Source organism: Oryza glaberrima, chromosome 1 (genome assembly GCF_000147395.1).
Source record: "Oryza glaberrima chromosome 1, OglaRS2, whole genome shotgun sequence".
NCBI lineage: Eukaryota > Viridiplantae > Streptophyta > Magnoliopsida > Poales > Poaceae > Oryza > Oryza glaberrima.
In genome coordinates, this window is record NC_068326.1 from 36,999,006 (window position 1) to 37,010,947 (window position 11,942).

At 45.1% G+C, this 11,942-nt stretch overlaps 1 protein-coding gene across 1 annotated transcript; it reads left to right on the forward strand.

Annotated features, from left to right (window-relative positions):
- Positions 1 to 318: 318 nt before the first annotated feature.
- Positions 319 to 5,154, forward strand: LOC127752597 (squamosa promoter-binding-like protein 2). The gene is made up of 3 exons (XM_052278009.1): positions 319 to 1,867; positions 3,053 to 3,183; positions 4,006 to 5,154. The coding sequence occupies exons 1-3, from the start codon at positions 1,452 to 1,454 to the stop codon at positions 4,689 to 4,691; spliced, it is 1,233 nt and encodes a 410-aa protein (XP_052133969.1). The 5' UTR covers positions 319 to 1,451; the 3' UTR covers positions 4,692 to 5,154.
- Positions 5,155 to 11,942: the final 6,788 nt, after the last annotated feature.

Consider the following 11,942-nt stretch of genomic DNA (forward strand, 5'->3'; position numbering starts at 1 on the left):
TTTGTCTGCTACGTAAAACTTAAAACTATTTAGTCTTTTGCTTCAAGTCCGATTCTATAAATCATGCGTAGAAGTACATGTATGTTCTAAAACCGCCTAGTCTAATAAAAGACCATCTGAGGGGGTACAAAAGGCTAGTACCACCTAGTAGTGCATTTCAGGATGTGAACTTGGGTGTTCATCTAGAAGTGCAACAAGCAATAATGATGAGGGGAGTGGATGATTACATGGGGGGTTTTTATATATGATTTGTGAATATCATGTCAGCTGAGATGAGGCAACACCAACACAGCAAAAGAACACACAGAAAAGCCTCTCTCTCCTCCAGCAAGCACCACCAGTAGCTAGCAGGCAGCACAGCAGCACTTCCTCCTCTCATTTCTTTCTTTCTTTCTTTCCTTTCCTTTCCTCTCCATGCATCCATCCCTTTCCTAACTTTTGTACTTTTTTTTTTTTTGCTCTCATCTCTCTTGCCTCCACACTGCACCCCCCTACAAAAGGTGAAGGGAGGGGGGGAGGCAATCCCTGCACTTAGTCCTTCTCAGCCCTCACATGTCCTGTTATTTCAAGTGAAGTAGTGCAGCTCCTCCTCATCCTCTTCTCTTTCCTTGGTACTACAGAATACTACAGCTTCCACCCTAAAAGGAACAATCCAACACCCAAAGAGGCAAAGGCTAGAAGAGAGAGTGAAGGCAGCAGCTGCAGCTACTAGCTCTCCAAAGGAGAGGGAATCCTCTTGTTCTTGATTGGTTTTGGTTTGCAACTCTTTTCTTCTTCTTCTTCTTCTGCATCTTCTTCTTCTTCCTTGGTCCATGGTAATGGTGTAGTGGTGGTGGTTTTGTTTCTCTCCTTCCCACCTACTCTCTCCTACCACACACTTGTCTCTCTATGTCTTGAGGCATTGGCAATTAAAGTGAGTGAACAGTGTAGCAGAGGGGTGACCCCCCCTCTCCTCTTCTTGGCAATTATTGCCACCTTTGGAGTTTGTAGTCCTCCAATAGGAGTCCAGCTCCCCCCTGTGCCTGCAACCACTGTGTCTCCCCTCTCCTCTCATCTCATCTCCAAGGCTGGTCTTTCTTGGGGTTGCTGCTAGCTAGCTGCAGCTTCCTACCTCCATCCATCCATTCATCTTCTTCTTGCATTAAACTGCAGCTGCTGGGAGAAGAGAGGAGACGAGAGGTGGTTGGCCTCACCTGTTCTTGGACTCTTAATTGCATGCAGCTGCTGCTGCTGTGATCTCTTCTCCTTTTCTTCCCTGTCATCTGTGAGCTTTTGCTTCCAATCAACACTCCTTTTTGTGGTGAGACGAGGAGCTGAGCTTCAGCTGCTGCTGTACGAGCGCAAAAGCTCAGCTCAAGAACAGATAGAGGCATCAGCAGCAGCAAGATCGAGAGGATAACAAGAGATCTCGTGATAGTACTTACGTTTCGTTGCTCGATCTTTTTTTCGCCATGGATTGGGACGCCAAGATGCCTTCCTGGGACCTCGGCACGGTGGTCGGCCCGAGCGGTGGCGGTGGCGGTGGCGGAGGAGGAGGCGGCGCGCTTGACCTCAAGCTCGGCGCGCCGACGAGCTGGAAGACGACGACGACGGTGTCTGCTGCGTCGGCTGCTCCGGCGGCGGTGGCGCCACCGCCGCCGCCGCCGGCGTCGTCGTCGTCTTCCGCGGCGGCGGCGGGGAAGCGGGCGCGGGCGGGGCAGGGGCAGCAGGCGGCGGTGCCGGCGTGCTCGGTGGAGGGGTGCGCCGCCGACCTGTCCAAGTGCGTCCGCGACTACCACCGGCGGCACAAGGTGTGCGAGGCGCACTCCAAGACGGCCGTCGTCACCGTCGCCGGCCAGCAGCAGCGCTTCTGCCAACAGTGCAGCAGGTACGTGACGTCACCCCCCATGCATTTCTCTACTTCCTCCTCAATTTCCATTTCATTTCTTTGAAAAACAAAATATACATGTTTCATTTCCTTTTCAGAAAACGAGAATTTGCATGCAGATTTAGTTGGTGTAAATTTTTTTTTGTGGTTATTACGGGTGGATTTGATTTTTGGCGCTGTTTTAGTTTCTGTCCGTTTGCTATCATGACGCTTTTTTGGCGTTTGCAATTAACAAGCCGACGTGCAGCCACCACCACACCCCGAAACTTCTGGTATCCATCTGTTTCCAACCCCACAGTAATTCAGAATTTCAGACCAGTTCAATCCTTTTACGTACGCAGCCCCAAAGGTTGAATACTTGAATCTTTATACAAACAGAGCAACTCAAAGTTCAATTCTTATCCTTTTTATTTTTTTTAAAAAAAAACTATGAAGTTTAATTAGGCTAGAATCACCAGCTAGCCTATCCAAACAGAGCAACTCAAAGTTCAATTCCTTTTGAAAAAAAAAAGAGAAACTAACTTATTTAGACATAGCAACTCAAAGTTCAATGTTTTTGGTTAAAAAAAAACTCGAGTTTTTGATTAGGCTAGAATGACCAACTAACCTTTGGTGGAGATCAATTTTGATTTCTGGGTGGTGATCTGGTCCCTGGAGCCTGAAGAATCTGAACCAGACAAAGCATTTGCATTGGCCACCGTGCTTCCTCTTCTTCCTCGGGAGGGACACTGTCTTTCTGTCCCCACGACGACGCAGCAGCGCACCACCATGGCAGCAGCAGCAGAATAGGCAAGATACAATGGAACTGGCACCACTTGCAGGGCCATGCCAATGCTTTTCCCGGTCGCATTCGTGGCTCACTCGCGCAACACCAACGATTTTGGCACCTTCCACCCTGCATCTGCTGCTGCTGCTGCTCCTCGTTCCAGATGCTCACCTGGCCACGACAAACGATATTCCAGTCCCATCCATATGCTCAGCTTAATTCTTTCACAGTTTCACTCCGGCAATTACTAGCACCAACCAGTAGATCTAGCTCTCATTTGGATACTTCTGAATGATCATTCATTTGAGATTTGCATCACACATAAGTACATAACAATGGATTCAGATTCAGAGATTCAGGGAAGCCCCTGTGACCGGATGGATGAATTGATTGTTTGATGTTGTTGTTTTCTTTGACAGGTTTCATTTGCTCGGGGAGTTCGATGAGGAGAAGAGGAGCTGCAGGAAGCGGCTCGACGGGCACAACAAGCGGCGTCGGAAGCCGCAGCCTGATCCTCTCAACCCCGGCAACCTTTTCGCCAATCACCACGGTATGCAATTGCAAACCATATGTTCTTGAGATTGTTCTGTTCTTGACAGCACGAAAATTATCCACAACAATCCTTTTTTTTTTATTGTCGTTAAGTAGTAATACTATTTGTGATATCTCCTAAGATTAAGGTGTAATATGAATTAAGTTAGAAAAATACAGTATGATACACTGATACTGTACCTGAGGGACCGTAGAAAAGCTCTCCATAATTGGCAAGCCGCATGCATCAGCCTACAGTTTGGAAAGGACGTGAATAAAGTTTTCGTTTTCATAGCTGACAGCTGAAATAGCACTTGAAAGCGAAGCAGAAAATTTTGACATTTTTCATCCCCGTTCGGTTTGATCGAACTATTTTAGTGCGACCTACTAAACCTGACATTTCTTATCTCCTTCCTGTTGACTGGCAGTAGTAAACGTTTGCATTACATGATACAAGTAAAACTACTGTAGCTGTCTGAAAGCGCAAAGTTGACCTGAATTGGAGTCGTGTGATATATCATGTCATCATGGAAAATCCACCGTAGTTTTTGGACCTTGCATCTTGGATCATCTAGGACAGGTCATTTTCAACAATTCCCTGAGGAATCGTTCATAAACTAGAGCATTGACTCGCCGCTGCATATCTGAAAAACAATATTATAAAAAAAAAATCATATCATAGCGTTGGAAGTTAGCAGTAACAAATTTATCATCAGAGAATATCTTCCAAGAACAGGAGCTGTACCTGAATTCTGCCAAGAAAAGCAAATAGTTGAGTGACAATGTTTTGGCTCATGAGACGTCGGCCTCACTGTTGGTGTCCATCGCTTTCTGTGTGCAGGAGCGGCAAGATTCACCTCGTACCCGCAGATCTTCTCGACGGCGGCGTCCATGTCGCCGCAGGAGACGAAGTGGCCGGCGAACGTGGTCAAGACGGAGGCCGCCGACGTGTTCCAAGAGCCGTACTACCACGCCCTCCACCTCAACGGCGCCGGCGCCGCCACGGCCGCCTCCATCTTCCACCACGGCGGCAACAAGGCGAGGAAGCACCACTTCCCTTTCCTGACGGCCGACCACGGCGGCGGCGCCGCCGCGGCGTCGCCGTTGTTCGGGTGCCAGCCGTTCACCATCACGCCTTCCTCGGAGAGCAGGAGCAGCAGCAGCAGCCGGCACAGCAACGGCAAGATGTTCGCCCACGACGGGGGTCTGGACAACTGTGCTCTCTCTCTTCTGTCAGACAACCCCACACCCACGGCGCAGATCACCATCCCACAGCCTCTCGTCGCCGGCGGCGGGCAGTACGGCGGCGGCGGCGACGTGTCGCTCACCGGCCTGTCCTACGTCAGAATGGCCGGCAAGGACACGTCCATCTTGGCAAAATCTGCCACTACCACTGCTACTACTGCTACTACTCCTACTACCACAAGTGCACAGCTGCAATACCATGGCTACTACCACCACCATGTCAGCGCCGATCAGGGTAGCTCCGATGCTGCAATCCAGGCTCTTCCTTTCTCATCGTGGTAGTGGAGATTCCGGGTTCCGATTTTGATCTCGGCGAGGCCCTGTTCTTGAGCTGAATTCCTGATAGATCAGATGCTAGGGAGATGGTAATGTTGTTCAACAAAATATGTCAGTGATAATAGTTGTAATTATCTTGGTGATACTGAAAAATATTCACCATGATATGCACATTTTCCAACTTTGCCTGGTATTTCCAGTTTATGGGAAATACCCCCAAGCCAGCTTATGATTCACAATTGCATTATTAGAACTAGTGATATTATTTTTGGAGGGTTATTGACTTGTACTGTAGTGGTACAGCTTTTGTTGTGTGTACATTTGGCTATCCACTTGATTGGTGTAGGGGCTAGTTCAGCAGGAACTAGACATAAGTTAACTGTACTTGAATAGTCAAATTAGCCTCAAAAGCTGGAGGATTACTGATTATTTCTAATCGTGTGGCTCTGCTTGTTTTTCACATGCTGTACATCAACAGAGACCTTGTTGGAAGACAGGGACTAAATTAAGGGTTTTGGACCACTTCTGGTGCCGTTGTTCTAGGAACACAAGTTTCAGATTTCAGATAGGTCTTCTTTCTGTTGCTTGTCTGCCCTTCTAGCTTCCTTGTTTGATGTTCACCCCTCTTGAGCTAAGACTTTTCTCTAGCTAGCTGAAAAGATGCCATGGAGGAGAACTGTGGTTTATATGTACTGGTATTTCTGAAAATAAGAGAGAGAAGATGCTAGTACAAAATTACTGCATTACACATGTTCCTGTGTATTCTTGAAAACAAAATCATTGCATTTGTGGCATATGCCAAGATGAAATGATGACATGTGTAGAGCTGCTTGCTTTTCACATGCTGTTCATCAACAGAGATCTTGTTGGAAGACAGTGACTAAATTAAGGTTTTGGACCACTTCTGTAGCCGTTATTCTAGGAGATCAAGTTTTCTGTTTTTTTAGCGATATTAACTAGGAGGACAAGTTCTGAATTCAGATGACTATGCTTTCTATAATACAATTGGTTGTTTTTTATTTGATGTTTAACCCTCGTTGGCTAAAGAAGTCAAGGAGGACAGCTCAGTGGAAGCAAAGATCAAGATCAAGTACTGAGATGCTACAGGAAAAAAATGTTATATACTAACTTCCAGTGCAAACTGGTTGGTTCTTGATATTTTTTTTATAAAAAAAAAACACAGAAGAAACATGCATGGGAAATTGCTGATCTTTAGCAGAGGCGTAATTTCATGCTTTAAAGTTGCATTATTTGAAGTGAAAAGAAACAGATCATTCAGAAAAGCAATTGTATCAGTTTCTGTAAAGTGGTATTCTTTAAAAGGGACAGAAAAAACAAAGCTACATAGGTGAAGAATATGTGACAGAGAACGTACGAATTTCCGCTATTTGGATGTTTATGTCAACAAAATTCCTCCAATTTGTGTTAGCTATTTTCATATTATGCTCCCCTTCATGCTCAAGGCATGATCGAGAATACATAGTCATATTTGTCATGCTCTCAAACCATAGGTTTTTTCTTAAGCTCGGGTTCTACTTAAAATAGCTCTTCAAACCAGCAAGGTAAATATTCTGGAGAGTCAAAACGACAACCAGGTTTCAGAAACAGAAGCTGTTATTCATCCCTTACACTCATCCAATCAAACTCTAGTTTGACAGAAAAAGAGAAGGAAGAACATGGGAAAGCATGACATAGTAAGGAGCTACTACCTACATCCATGCAAGCATAGGCATGGCTACCCAGAAGACATTCTTGCAAATATAAACCTCTTCTGGAATGGATCCTGACACAATCTTCCTACATCCATTCTTTCTTGAAACGCTCTCTGACGGCCAAGATGTAAGCCGTCGCCCTCTCGTCGACGTTGCCGCCACCATAGGAGCCGTTTGCAGCTGCAGCTACATCAATGGAGGAAGAGTAGTTTGGCTGGTAGGAGTAGGCCTGTGTGACACTTACAGAAGGGCTACTCTGGGGTTTGACATACTTGGAGTATACTGTCACCACCTTCCCCTTGGCCCCTCCTCTAGCACTGTTCTTGAGATTTGCCTCCATTTTTTTCTTTTGGGGTCTAAGTTTTGCCTAGCTTGCTCAAAGATTTGCTTTGGCTGTGGTTGCTGTGAAATGCAGCAGGAGATAACCCCTATATATATATGCAGGTTGGGTGTGTGGCAAACTCTGTGAATGAGATGATCAGAGTAGACTCTGGAGGTCACATCTCTGCTTCTTTGTGGTGCCAGTAGATAACATGCATGGAGCAAGAAGAAATTCTCTGTGATGCCAACGGATAACATTGCATGTAAACAAGAAGAATTATTTCTGATGCCAATGGATAACATGCATCCGACCAGAAGAAGAATCATCCATCAGCTGTTGTGCAGGGCTGAACGCATGATGCGCCTAAGGACAGTCACTGACAAGTGAGCCCAGTATGCTATGAAGGGCCCATTGACAAGTGAGTGGCAGAAGAGCTCAGAGAGGTCCTGTAGTTTCAGCAATGGAGCATCACAAATCTTCAGATATACTGTTGCAAATATCCAGGTGTGCACCTCCATTGCAAGGTTTGGTTCTTTGGCTCACTTTTTCTAGCTCTTTTGATCTTTTCCAGATCATAAAGGATTCCCTTTGGATATTCTATTCCTGTGCCTTTGCTGCAAATTTAAAAGGAGATTGTTCGACAGATTCCTCTCTATCTGCTTGCGAAGTACCCATCGCTCTTCCTTCACCTGTATGCTGTAGGTTTGTGTGTAGAGATCTCCTCCTGTACAAGTGACAGCATCAGATTTCCAAGGGCCCAGGTGATCAACCTCCAATTCTTGAGAGTCTCAAGAGAAGAACAGATAAAAGAGCCAGAAGGATCTGGCCACATAAAAGTTGCTTTGGCAAATTGGCAGATGTAGTTTTCCACTTTTGAGCAGCCAATGCATGGTCTCTTCTCCTTTGATATTTTCTCATTTCTGACGGAAATATGGAGTACTGTATTATAGTAGCATATGAAAAGAGAAGCCTATGGATGAACAGAAGCAACCACTAGCTGCACACTTGCACATATGTCCAAAACAAACAGATGTGTGATGTGTGGAAACAAAAATATCAGATCGGTGCAACCAAATCAATCGCACAAACAGATGTGTGATGTGTGCAAACAAAAATATCAGATCGATGCAACCAAATCAATCGCTAGCAAGTAACAGCCACTGGGTGCCGGATTCGATCGCCTGTGCTGGACGATGATGCGGCAAATTCAGCTACCACTGGCCAGGTCAGAATCGATCGAGCTTCGCTTACATCCACTCTGAAACTATCTCTTCCAACCATCTCCGCGTCTGATCTCTCCTTTCTTTCTGGGATGTTCCGTGACGACTTGACCGATTGAAGCATGCACGCAGATGCAGGGAAAGTGCAGTTACTTTTGCTAAATAATTTGGTGGAACAGAAAACCTAAAACCTAGACAACGGTATCCCGTTAACGGGATACCCTTCTATGAGAGATAGTACCTGATACCTGATACCTGTTGTGGTACCAGTTGCATGGTACCCGATACCTCTGATACAGGTTACCCGGGATCCTGTTTTGTAGCAGCTCTCTTGGTGGAAATTAGCCAATGGGGTACTTTTGCAGATGCTTTGGGTGGCCGGCCGGGTGACTGACTCACTGAAGAATCTCTTATCAGAATCGGATGACTAAGCAAGCACCGGCCGCATCAGATTACTGCTGCCATGAAGCCGATCTAGTAGCTACTTCGTAGGAGGTTCCTCTATGCCTCTGGATTTATCCTAATCAATTACTAAGATGAACCGCGCATTCATTCGATGTTAGGATCGATTGTTCCACAAAAGAGGAATTGGATGTAAGAATAAAATAGGGAAAAGGGAAGAGGAATATGCCAATATGGTGAGGATGGTTGTGGCGATGAACCTTTGGTGCTCTCCGGCGGGATCCGCGGCGGTGGGAACCTCGGCGGTCGGTCGCTCCGGCGACGTCGCGGGCGCATACAGCTTCTCCGGCCGCCGCGAAGGCATCGTCGCTGGCGGCTCGCCGAATCCGCCTTGCTGGTTGCTGCTGCTGTTTGGGACGCGAGAGCCATATGATGGGCCCGCGTAAACTGCTACCGGGCCGATGGCCCACAAGAGAATAAAAGTCGGTTCGTCGTCGGTTGCAGAATGGGCCGGGCTGAGCTGTCATTCCTTTCCGGTGGGGGCGCTTGGGCTTGGTGGGGGAGAAGTATGGGCCGAGCCTGCGTAGGCCCATTTGTTGCTGGTACACACGCTGCGACAAAAAGGCTTTGTCTCAACACCCAAAAAAAAAAATGATGTACAAAAAAGGGTACTCCAGAATTGTACTGTATCTGTACGTTAGTAGCATCGGATGCATACATCTTTACGTGGGTAGGAATAATAATTGTACGTCTTCCTGTAACAAAGTCGTCGTCTATACTGCAACTTGCTCAATGGCGGTTCGAGCTTTGCTTTTGTGATTACTGATTACCGTAAAGTTTTGGTGTGAAAAAAAAAACACTACTGCAGCTGGGAATCGTTTCGTACAGCCGCAAAGTACTAGAGGAGCAACAAAAGCAGCGTCATTTCCAAAAGGGGGCCAGGAGAGATGCATCTCGAGCTAGGAGTAGTACTACGAGCCCCACCGCCTATCGGTTACCTAAAATGCTAAAATTAAAACCAAAATTTAAATTTTAAAATAATTTTAAAATAGATTTTAGGATATTTTAAACGTATTTTTTCAGCATTAGTTTTTTAAGTCGGTGTGAACATACATATAAAAGTTAAATAAATTATTTTTTATCATTAATAAGTCGTTAAGATCTAAAATAAGATTATGGACAACCGATGAGTCCCTGCTGTTGCAGTAGGAGTAGGAATAGCGGTAGCGATGCTTATCTCTCCATGCGGAAGAAAGAGATGCATCTAAGCTAGGAGTAGTAGTACTCCTCTAGTACTACGAGCTCCATCAGTTATCCCAAAAAAGCTAAAAGCAAAGTCAAAATTTAAAGTGTAAAGTGTACGGGCGGTCCTTAATTTTGTATGAATGTGTCATCTATATCCATAAACTCTCAAAATGCATTTTTCGATCCCTAACTTGTTATGAGTGTCATATAAATCCAAACGGGCTCCAACCTACTCCGTGAGATGACGTGGCATGCCACGGTGACGCTTACATATTAGTGAGATCCACATGTCAGTTATATAGAAAAAATAAAATTTAAAAATAGAGGGGGGAGAGAGAGGAGATAATGATGTTTTTAATTTTGAAAAAACAAATGAAAAAAGAGAGGAGAAAAAATATGTTCTTAATTTTTTCTATATGTGCTAGTACATGGGTTCTATTGACACGTAGACGCCACTATGGCATGCCACGTCAGCACATTGAGCGGATTGAAACCCGTTTGGACCTATACGATACTCGAGACAAGTTGAGGTACCCAAAAATTCATTTTGAGAGGGTAGGGACCTAGGTGACACCCACACAAGTTTAGAGACCGCCCATATACTTTACTCAAATTTAAATTTTAAAATCTAATCTGGAAGTTCATTTTAAGATATTTTGACCGCACTGTTTATCTAACATTAGTTTTGAAGTCGCTATAATATTTTTATACCCAAATTACTTCTTGTTATTAATAAAACCGTGACGGTTTAAAATGAGACTATGGACAACCGTCAACCGATGAGACCTTACTACCCGCAGTATCAGTAGCACTAGCAATGCTTATCTCTCCATACGGAAGAAAGATAAAGAAAGAGAGCTTATCTCTCGCGGCCTTTGGCCGGAGCGGCAGGCGGAGATATTTTGCACCAAAGGCGCGGCGTCCTAGCTGGAGCCCACCCCCACCACGCAAGCTGATCCGCGGGCCCCACACCGCCCGACCCGAGCCTGGTCCGTTCGTCGCCGCCGCACCACATATACTCCACCATGCCCCCAAAAGGATTGAAGAAACTAATTTTTTAAAGCGGAAGCGGGACGTGTACCCGGAGGTTGTGGACGAGGTTGCACACGTCGGGTGTGGGGCCCACGCCTGACAAGGTTTGAAACACGGGGAGGTGAGAGGAGAGGAGCGGTGGGGTGATGACACGCGTCCAGGCCGTGCAGTCCACGTCGCCGCCGTCGCGCCTTGTCAGGTCCACCTCAAACCTCCGAGGGACAGGTGCAAGCAACGCCTCCGCGCTTCCCTAATCGGGAAAATTACTACGTTTACCTCCCCGAGCCAAAGCGGGGGTCGGTCAGGTCAGGTCTCACAGCCTTCTTCATTTCGGGCCTTGTCTTTTCTTTACTTTTGTTACGTGTACACAGCTACAGCGAATTCTGGGCCCACTATTTCCAAACTACGGTCAAATATTTTAAATTAGACGAGTACTATACTGTTCCTGCCTGACTAGAGTTGGAATTCTAAACTGTTGTGATGGACAAATCGGAGAACAACCCACCATTAAGATAGTCGCTCTGATGCATTAAACTGTTCGTGATTACTGATAGGTTGTCCATCTGGTTAGTTGCAATGATTTATAATTAAATATTTGACCGTAGTACAAAGAATGCACTATACTACTCTGCGAGTGATTATATGGCACTTATTGATTGGTTTATAAAACTGTTTACAGATTCACGGACCGGACAGCGTCGGCCCTCTTTATCTTAATCAGTCTACAACGTTGGGTGACGTAATATTTAATTAGTAAGGTACAAAGAGGTAGGAGTATGGTACTACAGCTTTATCTTAATCACTCTCTTGAAGTTTTGACTAAATTTCATTTTGATCACCTTTTTTACTCTGGATCACCCTTTAAATCAATATTTTCACTATAAACCATCCCAACTATTTTCTCAAGCTACGAACGACTTCAAGTACGGTGGCTTATACTTATCAATAAACACACTTAGCTATATGTAGATCTTTCTTTTTTACATATGATAAATTGAAAGCATATGGATAAAAGAGTTAAGTGATGCAAAGTGCCACAAAGATAAAATTACCAAGACCAAGATAAAAACACTGATTAAAGGGTTGTTGAAAGGAAAACACCGGCAATAAAAACTAGCCCAAATTAAATTTACTCTAAAAAAATTTACTCATAGCACGGTGATAAAAATTTAAGAAAAGACGAAAATTGTCTGCATTAGCCATGCATGTATACATATCACTGCAAATGTTACTGAAAGAGACGTTTCAAGTGCATGTGTCTCTTTATCTTATTAAAATAAATTCTAATAATATCCACTTTAGGTAATCAACCAAGCACGGAGTA